Source organism: Schistocerca americana, chromosome 3 (assembly GCF_021461395.2).
Source record: "Schistocerca americana isolate TAMUIC-IGC-003095 chromosome 3, iqSchAmer2.1, whole genome shotgun sequence".
Lineage (NCBI taxonomy): Eukaryota > Metazoa > Arthropoda > Insecta > Orthoptera > Acrididae > Schistocerca > Schistocerca americana.
Genome location: NC_060121.1, coordinates 359,898,386 through 359,923,352, shown reverse-complemented (window position 1 = coordinate 359,923,352; position 24,967 = coordinate 359,898,386). Strand labels below are relative to the sequence as shown.

Here is a 24,967-nt window from a genome sequence, read left to right as displayed (position 1 = left end):
CACATTGAGCTATACAGTACCGTGCTGAAGAAGACGGGCAGCATTCATGAGGTGCGGTCTAAGAGACTCCAACACCTTTCAGTAATACTTGTTAACAATAAACACAGAAGGCGATACTGCAACAGACAACAAATAGTCATAGGCTTGGCAATTTGAGGAGGGTAGGGGGAGTACAGAAGCGTTCCACCAACTCTGGCCTTGGAGAGCAAGTTCAAAAATTTTCACGCGCTCTGAGAGACCACACCTCGTGAGTTAAGGGTTTAGTGATATCCACTATCATCGGTTGGAGAAATCATGTGACATGCTATTATTGGCTGACAAAAGCGCATTGAAGTGACGATTTCAGTGTTTCTGAAACTAATCTGCTCTATCTGGTGGAATTCGTATTTTTACTTTTCGTAATAAGAAAATACATAGTGTACATGTTGCTGTGTGTCAAAGGTCTTTCCAAATCGCATTACTTTTTGCTGTATTTTTATTTTCTTGCAAGTCAGTATTAATTAGGTTTGCCAGCCTCGCTTTGATAAATGAGATGGTTAAACTTCCCACTATTGCACTGTCAACAATTCCCTGTAGCAACCTAAACACTACAAAAACCATTCAGAGATCTGACCACTTGACTGGAACATGGACACCGCTAACAGTTAATACACCCTTTTCAACTGGTTGGTAGCAACTCCTGCCAGGAGCAATAACAATAATAATAGAGGAATACAGTTTCAAGCCACAAGGATAGTCACATAAAGAAAACCACATTCAAATTTGCACGGAAATTGACATTATTGGTATCAGTTAACCTTAACCAAGTCGTTAGGCACTATTCAATATGAACTTCAGCCAGCAAATGCTTATGTGTTCTGCTCTAAACCCCTACCTCCCTCTCCCTACCATGGTGTGCGTGACCAGACCATGGCAACATTCCTCAGACTAAGGGCGCTACAAATGCCAGTGTTTCAGCCACACTACACTGATTTTCAGAGGAGAAACAATAAGTGGGAAGTGTACAAAGGCAGTACTGAGGCTGGAACTAAATGTCCATGTCCAGCAGTCTGCATTAACTGCTCTAGGAGTCCCACAGTCTGGAGCTCAGGCTGCCCTGTATGTGCTGAAGGACAGAAAATTTAGGAAATAAGTGACCAAGCAGATTCTGTATGCAAAAGCCAAAAAGGAATCCAAAGCGATGACACCCTCCCCCACCCCACCCCCCACCCCCACCCCTCCCGCCTTCGCCACTTCTTATGCTTACATGCTGCAGAAACCTGTTCCCAACGAAGGTCAGCACAGTAAAGTGAACATCTAGTGTCCCACTTTCCACCACGAGCGTCTGACGTGCTAAAGCAAAATTAATAGAGGATATACATAGCAATCAAATGCAGCTACGCTGGATGAAAAACCAGAAATATTTTCTCAGTGAGCATCGCAGAACAGTACGTATACGCCACGGGCAACTGGGAACTCTGGGAAGAACCTGGGAAAGTTTTTTCACCTGGGAGAAAAAGATGAAAAACCAGGTAATTTTTTAGAATTTAGGAATTTTTCATTGTTTTAATTTTCAGTAAATTTTGACTGGTAAGAACTGAAAGAATTTTACTGTATCCCGCTACTGCAGAATAATGCTGCAGCAATGAAACATAAACGAGAGGGGAGGGGGGAATTAAAACTTAGGTTTCAAATGAAATGTGCCATTTACAACAAAAAAACACAGTATACACACAAGCGTCTGCCAACAACTAAATGTGTTAAAGGCTTTGCAAGACTTCATACTTACGATGTGTGTGACAAAACAACTGTTTACACGGTCTGCTCAAAAAATTCCAAAACATTCAAATTTTGTGCTGATGGTGTCTTGGAGTAAAGTTTGGTTGGCATTCCTGCACATGCCTGTGTTTGTGTAACTGTGGGAAGTTTCATTGTTGTATGTCGGTTAGTTACTGTTCAGTGCTGTATTGAATAGAACATTGTCGCACAATTTGCGAATTTTGAGGTGGCAGAGTTAGAAGAGCAGAGCATCTGCATTAAATTTTGCGTGAAACTCAAGAAAACCTTTACAGAGACAGACCAAATGATGCAGGAAGCCTACGATGATAAGTGCTTCAGCTGTGCTCAGTGTTACGAATGGTTCACATGATTTATCAATGGCAGGACAGAAGTTAAAGATGACCCTTGTTCGGGATGCCCTTAAATTTCTGCTGATGACAACTCATGTCATTAAAGTCGTCATGAATTCGTGCCACAGGACAAACCGTTAATCTATTGTACTATTGGGATGTGTTGAGACGCCTGCAAGAAAATGTGAGAAGAAAACAGTCTGAAGTGTGGTGAGACAATTCATGGCTCTTGCATAACGATAAAGCACCCACCTATATATCCTTGCACTATTGTACAAAAACATAATCACTGTGCCACCTCCGTCTCTCTACTCTCCAGATCTGACCCTTGTAGACTTTCATTATTTGCAAAGGTGAAAACCCTATTGAAAGGACAAAGATTTGCAGTGATAGATGAGCTAAAAGGAAATTTGCAGACTGCTCTTCACCCAGTCCAGCAACATTCATACCAAGACTGCTTTTGGAAGTTGAAATGGTGTTGGGAGTGGTGTATTAATTGTGGAGGAGAGTATTTCGAAGTAGACCATGCACAGTAAGTAAAAGATAAGCATAGAAAAATTTTGTGTACAAAGTTCTGAAATTTTTTGAGCAGACTTTGTAGATTAGGTTCGTTTGAGTAGTTGCCAGCAGGCTCATGTGCATGTGAAGTTGAGACTTCTATGAGCAGTATCTTCTAACACTTCTATCTACTTGAAGTGTCGCTATTATAGGCTGCATTCACAGTGGCACTAACAACAGTCGTCCCACGCCATCGCCAAAGGTCACCCAATAACATCAGCCATAAGCTTGGTCATGGCACATCGAGCCTCCATCGTCATTTTTTGGCAGGGTCAAGAAGGTTATATTATGTTAGAACCTATTTTGTGTATGAAGTAGATATGGTTTTAATCCCCATGGGTGGAATGCATATCCCATTGCCTCTGTACCTGGAAGCAAGTACTGCAGTTTGGCTTTGGCTCTAAGATGATGCTAAATGCACGTGAATGAGGTACATCTGTCTTGAAAAGAACGTGATGAGTGCTGTATACTCTGTCTCAGTTATTGGAATTACTGGACAAGTTTTACAAATACATGAAACAAAGGGAGAGACGTTCTGTTACATACTCGAGGTGGTGCATGGTGACCTTGAAAAGTGAGAGTACAAACACTGTTCTGCTGCATTTATTTGAAGTTGTGCAGACATAGGTCAATTAACCTTGGACGACTGTCATTAACCATACTTCTGAAAACAAACACAAAGTTTAGAGTAAGATACTCTAAACACGTAAAGCACTAAAAGCGTACACTACATTTGCAAACCATTTTATGTAACAGAATCACCACCCTGCTTGCATAAAAACACCTTTAAGTGGTAATAATAATAATAATAATAATAATAATAATAATTTGTAGACAACTAATGTCCCTCTACCACAACCCAAAAAGAGCCAGTACAGTAGCTTTAAGCATTGCTCACTGGAACAGAGTCTTCGAGGTTACAATTTACACCTAAAATCTGCAATATAGATTTTGCTTACTCGCAGTCTGCAGTAAATCTACAGTTTCATTCCATAGATTCCGAACTATATCCCAATTGTATTTTTCATCTTCAGGATGCTACAAACTCCTCCTTTGACGAAACTTATCAGTTTCTCACAGTCCATGTTTTCTGTTGTGTCGGCCAATATGACCGAAGAAAGCAACTGATTTGAATTTCACCAGTTATTGTCAGAAATCTGTATGTTTGGGCGAAGAGATAAGCTATTGTGACCATACATGTAGTGGCATACTGATTTGAAAATATGGGATGTCTTCGGCCCATGTCGGTAGTTGGAGGAAGCCACGAAGATCAGTGCCTCTGTGACCGCAGCCTTAGTTGTGATCTGCAGTAGCAACAAGCAGCCAGATGCTACCCGGAAAATTTTTTTTCTGGCACGCCCGAGAGGAACATGAAAGGGAAAGGACAGATGGGCACATTGGCAGAGAGCGGTGCACAATGAGGGTGAGGGGACATGATTGGAGGAGGTGAGATAACATCAGATGGATAAACTGTTGGGTGGATGGTGAGGGGACAGTGAGTTACTGTAGATTGAGGCCAGGAGTGGAGAACATCTTGTAAGGGCAACACCCATCTGTGCAGTTCAGCAAAGCTGTTGGTGGATTTAGGATCCAGATGGCCCCCTGGGTTCCGAAGCAGCCATTAACATAAAGCATATTATGTTCAGCTACGTGTTGTGCCACAAAGTGGTCCACTTCACTTTCGGCCACAGTTTGTTGTTGGTCATTCATTCTTGTGGACAGCTGACTGATAGCCATAGCGACGTAAAAAGCTTTGCAGTGATTGCAGCAGAGCTGGTGTATGACATGGCTGCTTAGGTGAGCGGGCCTCTGATATGTCTCTGACAGGACTGGGTGGGTGGATTGGGCAGATCTTGAACTTCAGCCTTCCACAGGGATACGATCTCTATGGCAAGGGTTTGTGAATGGCAGTTTCGAAATCATCTGTTGATGGCTGAACAGTTCACACATTCATATTATGGTGGCAGCAAGTACTCCCTGTCATGGAAGTGTAATGTCCTTACTGTAGAACTGTAGTTCTTTTTTATATCTCCACACTGGTTCACATGAGACTTTCCTAATTTGGTGTGACTCACAGAGCTGTTCACAAGCTGTAACTTCCTGCTACCCTTGACACCCATTGGTAATGTCACTTCAAGATCTCATTTCTCTGCTGCAAAACTCTTGGAAAGTTGATCCTGTTTGTCTGGACTCTTAACAACATTGGAATCCCAGGAAACTAACTTGAAAGTCATTTGACCAAGAAGTCTGCAAAACAAGGCACCTTGAAATTGAAGATAAGATCCTGGGATTTGGACGAGAATACTCAGATGACTCCTAAATTTGCTGTAGCTGTCACCAAGAAGTTGCATACCATATGAGTTAATAACTCTGGGAACCTGTAGTTGCCACTCCCATCTTTTTTCAGTGCTGGTGCTCTTACGGCCACTAAATGAGCACCACAGATAAGCTGTAATAAAGTGAACTCTGAAGCTAACACACACATTAGTCACATGCAGTTTTCGCCGAAGACGTCAAAGCAATAAATTATAGATTGAAATTTTATCACTATGTGGCTTCTGTAGTAATATCCAAAGGTCAAACAAAATAATTTCACTGGTCTCTAGGTGTGGGTGCCTGAGCACATCACACTAAAGTCTGTGCTTCAGATGGTCTCCTGTTGGCTCTGACTGCAGGATTGATTCGACATCTTAACCTTCTAATTTGTTCGTCCTTCTACTTTCCTCTTCATTTTAACCCAAGGGAGTTACCTCTCATTGCATTTGTTCCTTGAAAATGGCAGGGTTTTATGTTCAGAGATATTGGCAGTTGTTGAAGACATTGCTGGCTGGGCCCCCATAAGTAATTTGGATATTCAGTATGTTGGAGGAAACGAAAGATGACACAGTAGTCTGATCATTTATACCTCTCTGGCCATTCTGTATCTCAACTTTCCCTGCCTGCAACAAGATGGGTGTGTTGATGCCATATTCTTATCCCATTATTTTGATGCTGTTCTATTCCCCCCCACCCCCTCGCAACCCTTCACCCCATTCCGGCTAGTCGCTCGTCTACGTGTGTGTGTGGGGGGGGGGGGGGGGGGGGGGGCTAGTAATTTACCAGTAGCAAACCAGCACTGACTGTTGCAGCCTACCTATCAGCTCATACATTCATTTGGCTTACCCCTACTGCCTTGCTTGTATAGGATGGACTAGAATCAGTTAAGCAGTTTTAGTAGTTATAAAAAAGGAAATTAAGGTATATAGGGAAAGTTATTATTTTCAAAGTTGTTAGTTCATATTATTTTATATTCGTTGAGTGTTGAAAATCATGCCCTCGAGGTGGTGGGCGTTAACAGCAATAAAATTTTTGAGACGATTTTGGAAACTCTGAACAGCTCATTTTCACACATCGCATGGTATGACGGTAACTACTTAAATAACCAGCTCCCTTAGCTCTGGTGGGATATGAGGGCAGTATTAAACACATTTTCCTTCAATTAGCCCTAAAGAAAGAAGTCTCAAATGCCCAGATCTGATGACTGCAGGCCACCCCACATGATCCCTCAAAGAGATCAGATGTCACGGAAACGTCTGTCTCAAAACATTAAATGAGTTTTGGGCTGTGTAGTCTGTAGCCACATCCTGTTGGAACCACAATTCCCCTAATCCCTCTTCTTCCACAGAGTCTTCCATTCTGGGCTGCAGAATATTTTGTAACATTCAACATAATGTCTGGAATTCAATCACACCTTCTTCAAGGAAGAAACAATGTGTCAAGCCAAACTGTGATACTACACACCATATTGATAGTACAGGGGAAAGTGACAGTCTTCCGTGAATAATTCAGGGGTATTTTCAGCCCAGTAGTGAAAATTTTGGTTATTCACCCTACCACTGAAGTGAAAATGTGCCTCGTTGCTTCTGAAGAAAGGTGCCTCCAGAGGGATCTGTGTAAGCATTTGCTCGCACAGATTTGGTGGTTGGTGTAGTCTGCTGGGCTCAATTCTTGAACCATAATTATTTTGAACTGATGGAAATTCAAATCAAAATGCAAAATCTTGCTCAAACTGAAGTCTGAAATCCCCAATGTAACTGAATGCCTTTGAGCAGAACTTCTTTATGATTGCTGAACTGCATCTCTCACAATCTGCACATTTTCTTGTGTTGTGATGGATCTTAATCGGCCCGGTCTCTCTCTTCTCAGTGTGCTACCAGTTTCCTGCTGAATCCAAGACGAAATTGTGGTCACATAAGGAACCGTATCGTAGCACTGGATGTTGAACTGTTGTCAAAAAGCTCGTTGCATCAAGATCACAGATGGATTTTTCTCAAAATACTGTATCATGGCAAAGCACAGATGTTATCTAGTCCAAATCATGTTGGCTGCTGAAATGGAGTCACAAGCGACATGGCTTGAATACCAACAAAAATTGTATCTGGCTATGCTGCTATGAAAGATTTTGAGGATTTAATAAAGTAAACTTAGCCAGAGGTCAGTGCTATATAACATTGGCCATTTTAGAGAGGCCTCATCTTAATACATTTAAAACCATTTCAGATGTCCAGATAGGCACCACAAAAATACTGCCATGAATAAAATTTTTGGCCCCTACAGCCTTCCTCAGGAGGAAAAAAAAAAAAAAAAAACCACACACACACACACACACACACACACACACACACACACACACACACACACACACACACACACACACCCGCGCGGGTGTGGGTGTGTGTGTGTGTGTGTGTTTCTGAGGAAGGCCATAGGGGCCGAAAGCTTTATTTGTGACAGTCTTTTTGCTGTGCCTATCTGCAACTCAGCTTCTCTGGCTAGATGGTGAGTGGCAACTTCCCTTTTCATAATATTGTTACATTCCCTCCTCGGTTTTCCATTGTTTGAAGAAGTTATGTAGAGTATTCACGATTTCAATTTTTCAGGTCCACTGAAAGACGCGCCGAACTTGCTGTGTACACCTCATGCAGCGTTCTACTCGGATGCGTCGTGCACAGAACTGCGCGAGATGGCAGCCAGTGAAATAAGGCGGGCTATCGTTGGACGTATTCCTGACTGCCTACGCAATTGTGTGAATAAGGAATACTTCCTGGGAGGGACAGCTGCCGCTGCCGCAGGTTACGCAGATGGCATGAATGGTGGTTATTACACTGGAGCACTGCCTGTGCAGCAGGCACACTCAACAACACCACACGACCAGGTGCCACACTCAGTAGCAGCTGGTGCTGGTGGCGGCGCGGCAGGTGCAGGAGCAGGCGCTGTCCCTGGCCTTCCTCACAGTATAGTAAGTCCTGAAAAGTAGTTGGTTTTGTCTTATGTTTATTGCACGGTTTTGTCAAGATACAGAAATATTCTCTAACTGTAGGGATTGTATCCTTTGATCATTCTGCTAACAGCTGTGATCGCCACTAAAAAACAGCTTGGAAAACTTCATGTTTTGCATTTGAAATCAATGGGCTTACTGTTTTCTCCCTTAGTGTCTCCTCCATTTTTTCCATTTATTTTAGTAGGCATGGTGTTTTCAAATTCGTGTTGCTGTGCGCAGTATAAGCATGCAAATGTAGAACTTAGATTGCAGCAGTTTGCATATTGTTTGTGATTGCAAGAACAGAAATAACAGCTGCATGCACATACCTGTATTTGTTTAAAAATTGACTTCTACCAAAGCCTTTTTGAAAGCAGTGTTTTTGGCATACACAGGATTCACGTGTCTTGCTGATTCAGATAGATTGCTTGAGTTCGGGAAATGGTGAGCAAATAGATGACACGTGGGCTAGCCTATGTGATCATTCTTCCCTGCTGAGAGCCCAAGGGGAGGGATCACAAAGTGGCTTATGCACATGCAGAGCGTGTGCTGTAGGGCCACCCCATTGGTAGTCTATACTATCTGTGCCTACCAGCAGTCAAGTTGACGGGCACCTGTTCTCCATAAGGCATGCGGAACAGTCTGACCTAAGTTCTTGAAAATTTTCTGCCCGTGTAGAATTTAAAAGATGTATTCTTATATCTTAAAGTTCGGGGTTCTGGAGTAAGATTTCTGCATTGGGGGGTGGGGGGACTTGCTTCACAAAGCACCAAGCAATCGGTGCACATTGGTCTATAGATTATGATTTTGAATCGCATCCCCGTCGGTTTTTGACCACATTTTAAGTTGATTTTTGAATGCGTGCATAGTGTACGTGACGTCTCTGTCAGGAGAATCCTTGTCGCATCTAGAAATAGACTTTCCGCAGAAAACAGGGGACGGGGCTATACGAACTGAGCGGAGTAAAGCCGAACGGGTGAATGCCAATCGTTGTCTGATTATGTGGTTGATTGGGCTTGCGAATGTTCAGCGTTGTTATGATTACTAGCGAAATCCATAGATTCAGTCTACCAGAATGGAAATAAACGACTAACAGGAATAACTGGTGAGAAAGATTACATATTATCTTCTCGATGTATCCAAGAAAACGAAAATTTGACAGAAAATTTTAGGCAAGATCGCTACACTAGTAAGTACCAGTTGTACAGTCCCTGGCTAGCAGCCGCTTAAGTTCTATTCTGGAAGTAACGCGGAAAACGTGTTGTACGAACATGTAACAACGCCTAACCAGAGAATAATCGCGATATAGGTAAACCTGTGATTCTGGCAGGTTTAGTGAAGTTAATTGGCGAACAAATTTTGACAATGGCAGGAATAGCTACAGAATTGGTGATGACAAGATTTTTTAGAAAGAGGAAGGAGAAGAAACGGGGACATCCCACAAATTATGGAAGAATAAGACGATTCCAAATTTATATCAAAATTTCTTAATACTACTTTTCGATCTCATGCTTGAGAATCTGGTGCATATGAATGAAATGTGAAACTGAGAGTATTTTCTAACATAAAGCTTTTCGTGAATTATATTCTGTCGTGTTATAACAATGACCATTTGTGCCAAAACAGTTCTTGTTTATTTGGTGTGTGTTACAAAATTGCTGCAATATTAGAAAGGCCTATTTTGTTTTATGTAGCAGACAGTGACAAAATAGACGTAATCAGATAGAGAAACAACACCAGTCTTTGGTATTATTTGTATTAACAGCTTTTTCAGTATTAGATAGCAACATTTCGATTTTTCATGTAGCAAAACGTTTGACGAACTTTGATGAGGTAATAGATTCTTTCACCAGCTGTGACATAATCGCGATAGATTCTTCCGCAGAAAGGAAAGCATGCCATGTAAACTTGTAGCAAGATTAGAGAGAAAAAAATGCTAGGAGCCTTCTTGTGTGTGTCTTGGATTTATTTGTTTTATGTATCCTGTGTTTAATTTTATGTCACACAAAACAGCAAGTTATTAGCTAATAGGCAATAAAGAATGCAAATTTTATGAAGAGTTCTTGTTCTCCTGATTACAAATAATCCCATCCGCTATTAATTGGGAGATCTTTTTAAAAGAGGGGCAGGCTGTCAAACCTGCCAACTGGGAGCAGGAGAGGCACCACAGGACATTTCAATTTCCATTGTCCTGAATATAGTTTGATGGCAGCCATTACAAAATATACATGCTTCAATTCCACAGAGCGAAATACACTGATGTGGGATAGAAGAATGCCGTATGAAGAGGCGTGGCACTGCACTTTGGCACACTTAAGACCAGATAACATATCCTAAATTTCCTCGAACACACATGTTTTATGTTTTAGACTTTTCAGAAAGATGTGCGCTACAAGATGAACATATTTTCGAAAATTCGTTTTTTTTTTTTTTTTTTTTTAATTGACCCGGTTAGAAAACATTGTAGATCCGGGGCAGATGCGCAGAGCAGTCCGAGTTAAAGTAGGTAGTCTCCATGTGACCCGTGTTTACATTTAGTGATTTTGCTGTTTCCCCTTCGTTTACTCTCACGTCAAATGAAAACAAAACAAATATCTGTGGCTGGGAGCTATCAAGTGAATTAAAATACATTCAAATAATTACGGAAGGCTAAAATATGTTATTAGTTTCAGATTTGAATTTATATCCACCTTTCTGGCAGTCAAACATCAACCCCCTTGCAGAACAATGAAGTTATTTTTGTCTGTTTGCTAAAGAAATTTGACTTTCATTAATTTCCGAGGAGGCAGTCAGTTTATTTGAAACAAAGTGTTTAATTCCACAGTACCGGCTAGTTTCAACTGTTTGCTGCATTTCAAGTCAAAGTTTTCGTCTTATAGTACGTATGGCATTATGGCATAATAAAGAACCAAACGCGATATAATTCAGTTCTGGAGCTCCAAGAACATTTACATCCCGAAAACCACACTGAAAAGCTTAATATCAATTCGAAGTCTACTTCATTGGATATTTGTACATACGAATGGGCACTTCAAGTAAGCACTTTTAATATGGTTCACGAAATTCCGATGCTCTTGGAGTATCCTCTGATGTCTTCTTTCTTTTATGACATAATGTATTATCTTACAATGTTTTACATGTATTTACATACGGACTTCCTATGTCATGATAGCTGCGCAAGTGTGGTGTTGCTTGTTGTGTGCGCTCTCTGGCATCTGCTGAAACAAACCTGTTTCTAAAAGGTTGCGGGAAAATATTACGAATGGTGGTTTGACAAGTGTTACTTTCAAAGTAAATATCCTTTTTCATAAGTTGAACTATGTATGAGAATTTACCATGTATTTCATAAATCACAGAGGGTTTGACTCTCATTTAAAAATCAACTCTTTGATGGTGAGCCATTTAGAAGCATTTCGAATCCTGAAGATCAGACATTTATGTCATTATTAACCCTTTTAGTGCCAGACATTTTCTCAAACGATCATGTTAAAAGTGCCATGCGATTTTACAGTAAAATGCAGACCTTTGCCATACTTGCAATAAAATCGAAACTAATGCATAAAGGAATGTAATTTTTTTTTAATGTTTTTTTAATTTTTAGGGAATGCTGCTGGCTACAGTAATATGTGCAATACACATTGTCAAAGAACATATTTTCAGAGAAAAAAAATATTTTCATGATGGGGTTTATCGAAAAAAATTAAAACTTTGATTTCAGTTTACTCTGAGACCCATCAAATGATGATATACTCAAAAATTTCAGGTATATATAGAATCTCTGTAGTTTCCTTAACAAAAACACCATAAAGGACTACAAAAATTTTTTATTTCACTAAGGAAAAAATCAAAAAGAACATAACATTACAAAAAAAAATTGTTTTGCTCTGAACGTGTTCTCAGTTCTTCAGTCATAAATCACTGACAAATGTGAGGTTGCAGTTATGACAACTACTTGCACCCATGCTGACCAACACATGAAGGATGCAGTCCTTTCTTGCAACAAACACACACTGTTCGTGAACGCCGCTTCTTATCCTTCGTAGAACAAACACTACAGTAGCGTTCCTTTCTCCCTGGAAGAGTCTCTACACCATATACTGTTGGAGCAGGTACATTTATATCTATTGCACTTGTGGTTGCAGTCCTTGCCTGAAACCACTGTTGAGAAAGTTTGCAAATGACTATGCTGTTAAACTTCAGCCGTGTCAGTGGTTTGTCGCTGGGGTTTAGGCTTTCCTTATACAAAACATATGCATTCAGCAACATCCTGGCAATTATGCTGAACACTACCTTCTTCCACATCTTGACAGTCCTTCTCTCATCTAAATAGCAGTATGCCATCATATCAGATGAGTCAATGCCACCCATATACTTATTATATTCAAAAATAACATCCGGTTTCTTGACCGACTGTCTATTGCGAATTGTCTTTTCTGATGATGTAGCAGAGGATGATGTACTCACAAGGAGGACTGGATTTCTCTGTGATTTCTTCTGTCTGAAGCCACAGAGAAGTATAAAAGATTTCTTGAAAAACTTTAGCTGACCTACAGCATAATTCGACAGAAGACCACGTGGCAGGAATTTTCTGTTTCTTCTAATTGTTCCCGTTAGATAAGTGCCTACTGAATACAGCTTTTCTGCCAGAGGAATAGATGTAAAAAAGTTATCGCAAAACACATGGTAACCTTTTTGCATGTAGCTCCCAAGAGCTAGTAGTTTCATGATGACTACATATCCCAGGCCATTCTCTTTTATTTCGTTTTTGTCATCATCACTTTTTGCACCACGGTATGCACAAAACCCTAGGCAGTAATTTACGACTGAATCACACAGCATCCAAAATTTGACTCCCCATCTGTGATGATGTTTATTGGGAAGGTACTGGATTAGCTGTGAGTGCGCCTTTGTCCCAACAAGACTTTCATCGACACTCAGTTGCTGGTGTGGAGTGTAGTAGCAACGGAAAGCATTGTTGGCAATATCCACCAACACTTGAAACTTGGCTGTTGGATCATATAATGGGTGACCAGGAGGGTGAACTTTCGAGTTGTCTACAAAATGTAAAAACCGCAGCAACAACTGAAACCTGTTACGTGAAAACATTTGTGAAAACCACGGTGTCAACAGGTTTGCATCAGTTGACCAATAACTAAAAATCGTCGGTTTTTTTATCAGTCCCATATTCAAAATTACGGCTATAAAAGCCCTCATTTCTGCTATAGTTGTTGGTTGCCACTGTTTGATTCTCGAATTTGGCGATAAATGCGTTGACTGAATCACCTGGCGAGCGTATCTGTTAGTCTCTGTCACCATAATCGTAAAAAGCTGCATTGAGAAGAACAAATTGAAAAAATCAATTGGTGTGGCGTTAGCTGGTATATGTTTAGGGCCTGGTACGTCTGCATACACAAAGCTTGGAGGAGGTGGATTATCTGATGCCTCATCCATTACTTCAACAAAAGTATTTGCACTGCAATTTAGTTGTGTTTGGTCGTCGTCGTCATTTGCTGACGCACAATCATCACTTGAAGAAAACGACGAGTCCTCTTCTCCACCTGACATCTCATAATCCGATTCACTTTCTGCAAATCCTGCAAAATCATCTTCACTTCCACTACTTATCATATTATTGTCTAAATCACTTGTATCGGACCGCAACTTTTTACTTGGCGACGCCATGCTGCCGCGAAATAGTCGGTAAAAAAACACCACCAGAGAAGTTTATTTTACTCGAAATATCGCACTGACAATCGAAAAGAAGATCGATACGCTGTGCCTTCGACCTTCCTCCTGCGTCTTAGCTAGGAAATACTAACAACTTTGCCGTCAAGCGCGGAAAAAATGAATGAGAAAGGCATCACGATCAGATCGTTACTGGCATTTTTCGCCGAAAATCTGGATCACGATCAGATCGTATTTGGCACTAAAAGGGTTAAAAGTTTTACTGGCACATTTGTGTGAGATATCTTCAAGTGTAACACACGCAGAGAAGATCAATATCATATGCATAAGCTTAGCTTCTTTTGCCGCTTCTTCACCTTAGAGACCAATATTTTATGCGAAAGCTTTGCTTTTCTTGTAGCTACGCTATGTATATTAATTTAAAGTATTAACTTTCCCTGTTTGTGTGTGTGTGTGTGTGTGTGTGTGTGTGTGTGTGTGTTACTTAACAGTGATGTTTCTGTTGGCTGACTACATCACGTGTCATATGCTCTGAATATCTGCTGTCATCGGCTTGCGAGATCACGTGATATGAGCTATGACTGGCTTACAAAAGCGCGTCGCAAACTCTATTTCAATGATTCGGAAAGTAACATGCGATGTTTGGTTGAATTCCAATGTATACTTTCGTAATACGAAAATACGCAATGTACATGTTGCTGCACGTGAGTTATTTCCAAAATGTGTCTTTTTCCCTGAGTTTCGTTTTCTAAAGTGTCGGGTAATTCTGTACGCGTGTATAAAACCATATCCATTCAAAAGATTGATAAGTTTTGCAGTTCCGAGGGAAGATACACTGTCACTTAACACCGAAAAAGTGTGTTTTTAACGGGGAAATCAGGGAATTTTTTTTCCTTGCCCATGTATACACCCTGTTACATGTTCCTTCCAGTTTCAAGTTTTCATATCACGTCACTGTTCGTACTCCTTTGATGGCTGGTAATTAGATGTCCATCTTCTGTGTTGCTGTTTGATGATAATTTTGGTTTCAAGTGGAAAAGATTTGATATTTTAGTTTGCACACAACATGTCATGTTATGTAACAGTAATACCATGGTATTAGTACATAAGATGATATTGCTGCAACAAAGTACTTCAAAAGTTTTCAAAAGAAATCAGTTGTAACAAAGCTCTCTTCTGAGATACCGTGCTGCAGATTCATTAAAACTTAACAGTACTGTGGAAACAGCTGCCTGACGTCTATAATAGAACAAGATGCCTTTTGGCCTAAAAAATTGTCTTTCCACTGAATTGTGGTTGGATTTGCAGTTCACAGTAATCTGTATACAGATTTGATTTGGCAACACTGGTACACACACTGTACTCACTACCATTATTATTATTATTATTATTATTATTATTATTATTATTATTGTGTCGTCGTCATCGAGCAAGGTGGCGGAATGGTTAGCACACTGGATTCAAATTCAGGAGAACGACAGTTCAAACCTGTGTCCGGCTATCCTGATTTAGGTTTCCTGCGATTTGCCTAAATCGCTTCAGGCAAATGCCAGGATGGTTCCTTCGAAAGGGCAGAGCCAACTTCCTTCCCCATCCTTTTCTTGTCTGATGGGACTGATGACCTCGCTGTTTGGTCCCCTCCCCTCAAACCAAGCATCAGCCTCCTCCTCCTCCTCCTCCTCCTCCTCCAGTTGAAGCAACCACCTAGAGCTGTGAGTGCACTTTGTGGGTCTGGGGTCATAATATTTGGTAACCTAGTTGTATTTGTTAACATAGTTGGAAGGTTTTACTCACCTCTGCCTGGAGTTTCTGAACCTTAATTTTTCCAAAAGCTTATACTGTTCTCGTCACCAAAAGAATCCTTTTCCATAACATTGAAGTAATTTTGGAATAGAGTTAATATTTTTATCTTGTCATGTCATTACCTGATAGTTGTGTACAAATCGTGCGAGAAAGACTCGTATTGCAGAGATCTTTAATGAGTTTCGTTAGTTAACCAGTATACTTCTGTAATAATAGATATAAATTTGAAAACTGTTAATTCGATTAGAAATTGTTATACACTGTCCGATTAAAAGTACCCAGATACCTATTAATAAGAGGTGTGTCCACCCTTCACCTTTATGACAGCATCAGATCTGCTGGGAAGACTTCTGATGGGCTGTCTGAAGGTGTTCCATTGGTACAAGTCATGGCTCAGGGCAAGCAGTTCATTACACGAATGTTAATTTTCACAAGTTACGGCCTCACAGAGGCTGCTCTGACTGGGTGCATTGTCTTGGATGCAATTGTTGTCTCCAAAATGTCCCTCTAAAGTACACAGTACACAATTTGTCCATATCCTTAACCGTGTAGCATATCCTTCTGTGCACGAAGAGAACCAGACCCTGATGATTGAAAACACCCCTATAATACCACCGACTTGTCTGTGATTCACTGTCGGCACTGTACTCTAATTAAAATTTCTTTGTGATTGATGTTGTTGTGAAGCAAGTGTTAGGGGCCACGCACCAGCCATTCATGGTTGTTTGGCAGGCTCTACATGCTCACTGTGTTGCCTGTTGATGCTCACTGTGTTGCCTGTTCTGTGGACACAACTCTTGCCAGATGATACAGATGCACCGACTGGTGTTGGAAGGGGCCCTAGACGTGATTGGCCACCTGGTTGCAGGGGGAGAGGTGGAGTGGGGGCACACAGTCGGCAGTAATTTTGCTTTGCATTGCAAATCAGGCAAAAGAATATCTGCTGCTGAAGTCTTCAGTAAAAGTTTTAGTTTCTGCCCAAAATACTGAAAAGAAAAATCTCAGGTTTACAATCTTTATCAAATGATCATCAATAAACTATTTGACTAATAGCTTCAATTTCTTCGTGTCTTGCAGTTCCACATCATAGCTTGCATTTAGTGGTGGTAGTTGTTACGATGATGTGAAATTTAAAAACCTGCACCATGTAATTCAGAGAGCTTCCAATGAGAAATGTGGTTGCTTTACATTAAGTAGACTTCCGGTCCTATGCTACTGTACATGAAATGCAGCCATCATATCGAAGTTGTTCTTATGAGTAAAAAGAGAACCATACCTCTAGAATGTGGAGTAAACGTAATTTACACTCTTGCAGTATGCCACTGTGCTCCACAAAGTTGTCCCCGTGTGCCAGATTTTTGTTTCTTGTTCATTTCTTTATGTATCATAGCACTCAAATCTGCATTCTAAGTTGGCGTTACAGCAACTGTAACAATATTAAATTGAATGAAATTGTCTTTCTGACACATAAGCATAAAAGGAAGACACTGGACTATAAATTTGAGAGTTCAAATACACAGTCAAGCCTACTGTTTTTTATTTCTGTAAGAAAAGTAAGTTGTTAGTAATGCAGTCATAAAACTAATAGCTCTCATTTTAGTTACTGTAATACTTCTGTCTGTGCAATAAACTGACTTTATTCTTAACAATGCGGAGGCTGCATATCTAAAAGTTAATCACAGGTTATACGCATACAGGCTGATGATGGGGATACAAGGTTTGGTGCTAGAATGACACTTGCCGTACAGTGTCGGTATACGTGGTGTACTAAAACTTCGTGCCTGGTGTACTAAAACTTCGTGCCTTCTTCCACTGGAAAATAAGTATACTGTATTAGCAAACGAATCCAGACACCCTTACGTACCGCGTAAGTGAATGCTAGATGTCGCAAGAGAGAGGTGTAAAAAGCTGAGAATTTAGATAAACAATTATTCCTTGGTTTTTAGCTGTTCATTGATGTTTTAAAATGCAATGGAGATTTATCGTGGTGAAAGGCATGCAAATTTGGAATCTGTGAATCATTCTGTAGCTCTTGTTGACATCAAAGATCCATCAAAAGCTGGAACAGACTATCAGCAGTATTTATGATCTCCTATCATTTGGCTATCCTTGATAAGGTGCCTACAGCAACTTCCAGAAAGCAATACATCATCGACTGGCTAAAAGGAACAAAATTTATATACCATGCAACTGTAGAAAGGGTGAATTACTGGATCTCGTGGCTCTGTGTTACAGATGAATTGGCAAAAAGATAAGGATGTAGGGTTCTCAGACGACGATCATATCACAGCCATTTTAATTCCATTGAACTTGTGTGGGTTCAAATTACGGGTTACAAGGCTAGGAACAACAAAAGATGAACACTGGCAGAAGTAGAAAGATTAACAAAAGACGTTGTTAATCACACTGTCAGATTGGTATAATGTCATGAGACACATGCAGGGAGTAATAATGAAAGCCTTGTAGAACAAGTGTGTAGTAGAAAATAACATAAAACAACTTACTATTTCATTAAATTCTGACAGCAGCTCTTGTGACTACAAAGGCAATAGTCAAAGTGATTCAGATACGACTGCCGTAGATCTGTTAGTAGTAAAATGTTACAGTACCAAAAATTCAGTTGTATTCATGTAACACCTCAAAATTTTCTCCACTTATTTAGATAATACTTTAATTTCTTATGTATGTGACTGAATGTTTGTATTATTGCCATTATTCGCCTGTAATGAGTGATTATGGAATCTCTCATGTCGCCGTGCCTACATAGCGGCAGCAGCAGCCCGCACCATTGCTTTACCCATTGCTTACATAGACATTCGTAGACGTTAGTGACAGTCGATATATAGATGACTTTCTTTCTTTCTTTGAGCACAAGCAGCTGTCGATCACATGAGCACTTCACATGTTGTGTACCAGCCAGCAGCTCATCTCCCCACAACTGCCATCTGTCAATCGCAGAGCAATTTTAATTGAAGTACACACATGATCACTGGTACCCCATTCTTTTTAAATTCCTGTGGAGGAAGGCATAAACTCTTAGTACACCACGAAGGTTGACATTGTACAGTGAGTAGTGTTCCTAACACTGAACTTCTTATCATCGTGTCATCAGTCTGTATGATTGTTACCTGTGATTCACTAGGGGATGTGCAACCTTCGCTTCATGAAATGGAAGGTCAGTCACTGGATATCACTGGACAGACAACGATGATAGGAATGAAGAATGAGGCATTCTGAATACAAAAAAGTTGTGCTAAACTTCCAGACAAGGTGTAAGGAAATGAAACGTGTGAGTTGATGGGCTGTCCATAGTATGGCCATTGGTGTCCACTATAATTTGCTGTTCGACCTCATTGTAGCACACGTCACCAGCAGGAACTGTTGCTAATATTTTAAGACATTTGCAATACACAGGTCTAAATAAAAATAATGCACTTGCAGAAATATCATTGCGTTATAGGAAGAGTGTCATCTGAAGAAGCCATGAGTGTGACTGCTTATTATTACTACAGAAAGAAGGAAGGCGGTTGGTGCATCTACTGTCATGCTATTGGGCATCTCACAGATTAGTAGATTATTGCTTTAATGAAGCAGCTTAGGCGGCAGCCAACATCCATTCAGTAAGAGAACAACACGTTTTAACAACAAAATAGTCATAAAACAGTATGTAAGTCATTTGCAAGGTGGGTGTTGGCATGAAGTGTTTGGCAGCTCAATATTGGAGCATCAAAAAATGTAATTTCTTGGCTAGGATATCTCTCGCTGTTAGAAAGCAAGTGTGCCGAGATTGTGTTAAGTCAGCCATAAGTACCTATTGCTGGGACTGTGTGTGATCTTACACCCACAGCCTATTGGAATTAACAGCAGAATGCATGTTTGGTTGCAGTTGGGTTGCAAACAACAAAAGGGTGCAGCAAACCAAAGAAAACTATCTGTAGTTACCTTCAAAAATATGCCTCCATCCATATGGATCTTTGGTGTGTTTGTCTAATCGCTACAGTGCCAAAATTCCCAAGACTTGTGCAACACAACATTTTGGTTTTAAGGAACTGCCACATCGTCAGTTGCTAAACAGATGATATAAGTTAAATCATGCAAGTTTGAGCAACTCCTAGACATTGTGTATAGCACTGTTCCTTTAATATTAATCAAATAGGGCATTTATTCAGAAGCTGTCGTCAAACCTGTTTCTCCTTGCTTGTGATTCACTTCATTTCTTCATAAACATTGAATGACAAAACAACTTTCAACAACACATGTATTTTGTACAAAACGTTGATAGTCATCTGCCTGGCATTCTGGATCTGTATAATTTGCTGCCACTTGGCAGTGATGAGTAAAGTACATAAATTGCTTGGCAGTTACTGGAGAACATTCATATATTGTTGTGGTGATTGTGAGATAATCAGTAAAAGATCACATTTGTAGGAAATTCTGAAATAATCCATTTTTGATAAGGTGAAATTTCATACCATTTTTCTCAGCGGAGCTCCACGCGATCCTGAAGGCATGGGAGCAGATGCATCATATTTGGGGCAAATGGTTTCTCATCTCCTCAGATTCCCGTAGCACCTTAAAATTGTTAGAGAACCTGTACCCAGCTGAGGAGTTGGTTCAGGTGATACATGGCCTACTGTACTTGATCCAATGTCAGGGTAAGCAGGTGTCATTCTGCTGGGTGTCAGGTCATGTAGGTATATGGAGAAATGAACAGGCCAATTGGGCTACCAAGGAGGCCTGCAGAGGACAGGATGTGGCACAGTGTCCTATTCCTTTGCAGGCTGTCGTCTCTGTACTACACAGGAAGTGTGTGCAGTTGTGGGATGAGGAATGGCTGGCTGTGATGGCCAATAAGCTGCGGTTGGTGAAGTCAACAACCCACTGTGGCGTTCCTCCTGCCAGTTGCGCAGGCAGAATGAAGTGACCCTCACTCTTCTTAGAATTGGGCACTGCCCTCTCACACATAGTTTTTTACTCTGGCGAGAGGATCCTGTGTTTTGTTATGCTTGTGGCGTGCACATGTATATTAACCATATTTTAAAAGAGTGCATTTTATATCATGATTCAAGGATAGAAGCAGATATTGGTGGGGATATGACCTCTATTCTAGCTGATAATGAGACGAGTGTGACTAAGGTTCTAAAGTTCTGTGATGCGTCTGGATTCCTTAGTACTGGCAGACACTCTGCCAACATGTTTCTTTCCATTGTTCCTTCTGTTTGTTATACACCACTGCTATAAATTCAGGGATGCTGTTGGGTGCACTGAAATCAGCAATAAGTAAACGCCAGTTGCATCCCTTATGGTGGTACTCGTCTTGTGCCAGGTGCTAATGTGACGAAATCCATACATTCATCAAGGTTCAATATTGCTAGCAGCTCAGTTTCATTCTGCATGATGTTCATAAGATGATTTTGCTCCTGCCCTCCTCCCCAGTGCTGTGTGGGCTGTTGAGTGCATTCAAGTCATCTGTGAACAGGAACTTCAATTCAACTAGCCTGACAAACTGAAGAGCTTCCACAATGGTCATTGGCTTCAACTGCTTCAAAATAGTTTAGTTCAGTAGACATTGTTCTGGGGGAAGTAATAAGTGCTGTAAATTTCAGACTTCCATGTTTTTGTGAGCTGATTTGTGTACAAAAATTCCGCAACAGTTGCAACCCTTATATTTGAACATCTGGCTGTCTGGCACTTTTATGTCCCTCTCTAAACAGCAGTTACATAGTAACTTAGCTGATGAAATGATATTGCCTTCAAGTTTAATCATGTAAGTTAAATATAATTCTTTTCATTTAATCTTTAAAAGGATTGTACATTGACTGAGTGGCGTCAGACTTCAGATGATTTCTCTTTGACAAGTCGATAGGGGTTCCTTTCTGTGTGCAAGTATCTCAAACTTCCCCTGTTATGTGAGCTCCAGTAACACCTGATTCACTGCCGGGCAAGACTGCTTATTAGTTGTACCCACAAATCACTTTCAGTTGGTATTCGCAGAAATGTTGCTGTTGAAAGTGAAATATACTTAGCATCAAGCCATCTCATTCCCTTACAGGAGAAGTAAGAGACCACTGTGTTATTTTACTCTCTCCACGAAACATGTTTTTATGTGTTAAGACAGTAACAATGATAGTGGAGGTGGTCTACAATCAATTATTTTAAATTTTCATAGTGAACAATATGGTATCGATAATTCTAAAAGTCAAATTAGAAAATAAAATGGTTATAAAGGAGAGAAAGATGCATTCTTTACAGCTATTGAACAGGCACTGCAATTCATTAATCATCTAATGTATCATTTTTTCAGACAGCAGTTATTGAACTGGCACTATAGTTCATTAGTCATCTAACATAATTATCAGTCTGTGTCCTCTAACCAAATAAGTTGGATTAGGATTATTTTGTGCTAATGAAAAGACAACAGGAATACATGGTTGAGTGCACCTTCTTTGAAACAGTAGACGTCACTAGCTTATGTATAAATAAACCACTCTTTTTAGGAAAGACAAAGTATTACACAATGAAGAAAAGCATTTGCTCAGTTTCTTTAAATAAGCGATTACAAATCTTAGTACGTAAACTCAAGTGCTTTGATGCATTTGTTCAGTGTTTCTGAATGAGTCACTTCTACAAGACATTGTCAGCTCTGAAGAATGTGCCAAACAGTTTTGAGGGGAGAGTCTCCGATTTCATCAGGCTAAGTGCACCAGTGCATTGGTCTGGTTAGGTTGAAGTGATGTTCTAGCGTATGTTGGATATTCTGCTCATGAGTAACCTGATGTGCTTAATCAAACTACTGTGCTATAGTTAAATTGATGGCATCCCTTAGAGAATACTGCCCTTTTTCTTCTTCTTCTTCTTCTGCAACATAGTAATCAGTTGGAGTTAGAATGGTCTTTAGTCAGTGTAAATAGTGTTACTAGAGAAGAGGCCAAAGCTCTATTACCACAGTCAGTTTTGCTTAAAACTTTGGGATTAAGGACTTGCCCTCTTTGAAATCATTTCGTAAAGACACTCTGTAGCATTTTAGTTTCACTTTTAAGCTGTATTGTAGGTATCTTGACCTTCATCTTCAGCATTGAATCATAAGTGCCCTCTGATGCTAATAGGTACTTCTTCATCTTTGCGTTGCTGGACCACGTGTTTGTAATGTGAAGCTCAATTTTTTGCCTGATACAGATCTACATGGTGACAAGTTGTCTATCTTTTCCTCGCAGTATATTTATTAAATATTGCGTGTGTTTTTCTGGTTAACAGGTTTAATCTCATGTTTTTGTAAGTGTAAATTCAGGTAGTCTGTAGTAGAGTTTTCATTTCTTCTGAAGAGCCAGCTACATAGCCCATTTAGGTGTTGGCATCCATTGGTGACACACCAAGAAGGTAGCAAGTTGCATATCTAGGATTGTGCATGCTGTGTGCGGATGCAGGAGCAGCTGGCAGCAGACTCAGCTGTGCACAGACTCGCCTTGATAGGTCAGGGGTGCACTACACAAAGGAAGCAGCTACTTTAGTTGTAGAGTACTTGTAGAGTGTACACAAGGGTTTTTAGGCTAGGGGGTAGTTTGAGATACTCAGATGAACACTTGCCAGTCGATACTCGGAGAGGGAAGTCAGACCACTTTAAGAGTATAGGTACTTACACTGTCGGAATTTTATCGGTAAACTGTCGAGCTAGTGGGACTGAAGTTTCCGAATTTTTACCCTCCAGGAAAGTTCTCGTACACAAATTATTCTCGGGACTGAGAGCTGGCTGAAATCTGAAGAGGAAAGCTGTGAGAGATTTAGGGAGTAATGGAATGTTTATTGGAAAGACAGATTAGATGGGGAGTTTTCATTGCAGTGGACAAAAATATTCTCTCTATTGAGGTTGAAGTTGAGTGTGACAGTGAAGTTACCTGGTTGCGTATAACAGGTGTAGGTGAAAGCAGGCTAATTGTAGGATGTTTTTATCGGCCACCTGATTCTGCTGTGACAGTTCTAGAGTCATTCAAAGAATGTCTGTGGTCAGTAGCACATAAATACCCACATCATGCATTACTAGTTCGAGGTGACTTAAACCTACCACGTATAGACTGGGATATTTAATGGATTCTTTGCAGGGCGCTATGGACAGACAAGTCACACAAAGTACTTCTGAACACAGTTTTCTGAAAACTGTCTTGAGCAGCTTGTTCGGCAGCCTGCATGCAATGGAAATATTTTACAACGTGTAGTTAGAAATAGACAGAACCTTATGGAAACATCATAGCAACTATGGTTACAAAGGTTAATAAATAAGTTAAGAAGAATAGGGGAGTGTTACTGCTAGAAAGAGCAGATAATCAGTTGTTGGCATCTCACTTAGACAGTGAATTTGCATCACTTAGTTCCAGTAAGATGGATTTAGAGGTATTATGGGCAAAGTTTAAGCAGATTGTAAATTGTGGTATGGAGAATAATGTGCCTAGTAAGTGGATTAAGGATTAAAAAGACCCACCATGATTCAGAAAATGTTGAAGCAGAGGCTGGTGCACACTCGGTGCAAAAGAGAAGGTGCAAATAATGACAAGCAATGATTAGTAGAGATTTTTGCGTCTGTGAAAAGATCTATATACAAAGCATGCAACTACTACCGCAGTCATATCTTAGCAAAAGTTCTGTCAGAGAACCCAAGAAAATGCTGATCATATGTAAAATCGTTAAGCGGGTCCAACATTTCTATCCAGTGCCCTGTTGACCAGTCAGGTGTGGCAGCTGACGATAGCACAACGAAAGCCAAAGTTTTAAATTTCGCGTTCAACAAATCATTCATGCACGAGAACTATACAAACTTAAGTGTCATATGCCCATTGGACAGACTCCCGTATGGATGACATAGTAATAAGCATACTTGGCGTAGGGAAGCAATTAAGAATGATAAAGCAGATAAGCCACCTAATCCGGATGGAACCCAAATTCGCTTTTACAAAGAGTAATCTGCGGCATTGGCCCCCTTAACTAGCGGGAATTTATAGTGAATCTCTCACCTTCCGCAGAGTTCCAATCAACTGGAAAAAGGTGCCGGTGACTCCTGTACACAAGAAGGGTCAAAAAAGGACCCACAGAATTACAGACCAGCATCCCTAACTTCATTTTGCTGCACAATCCATGAACATATTCTCAGTTCGACTCTTATAAATTTTCTTGAAACTGAGAAGTATGTCCCAGATTTTTTTGTGTGGTTTGGGAAACCATCTCGTGCAAAACTTGGCTTGCCTGTTTCTCACGTGATTTACTGTGAACTATGTGTGAAGGACAACAGGCAGATTCCTTATTTCTAGATTTTTGGAAAGCATTTGATACAGTGCCCCTTTGCAGGCTATTAAAGGAGATATGACAGTATAAAATAGGTTCACATATATGTGAGTAGCTCGATGAATTCTGAAGTTACAGAACCCAGTGTGTTGTCCTTGACGGAGAAAGTTCATGTGAAACAAAGGGTATCATCAGTACTGCCCCGGGTAAGTGTGATAGAACTGCTGGTATTCTTTATATTCAT

At 40.4% G+C, this 24,967-nt stretch overlaps 1 protein-coding gene across 5 annotated transcripts in view; it reads left to right on the top strand.

Annotated features, from left to right (window-relative positions):
* The window catches only part of LOC124605404 (C-terminal-binding protein), a 191,474-nt gene that overhangs the window by 144,422 nt on the left and 22,085 nt on the right, over positions 1 to 24,967 (top strand). For all 5 annotated transcript variants that reach the window (XM_047137053.1, XM_047137049.1, XM_047137050.1 and 2 more), the window contains exon 8: positions 7,586 to 7,944. In XM_047137053.1, coding sequence (XP_046993009.1) covers positions 7,586 to 7,944 — 359 coding nt within the window. The remainder of the gene's footprint in view (positions 1 to 7,585; positions 7,945 to 24,967) is intronic.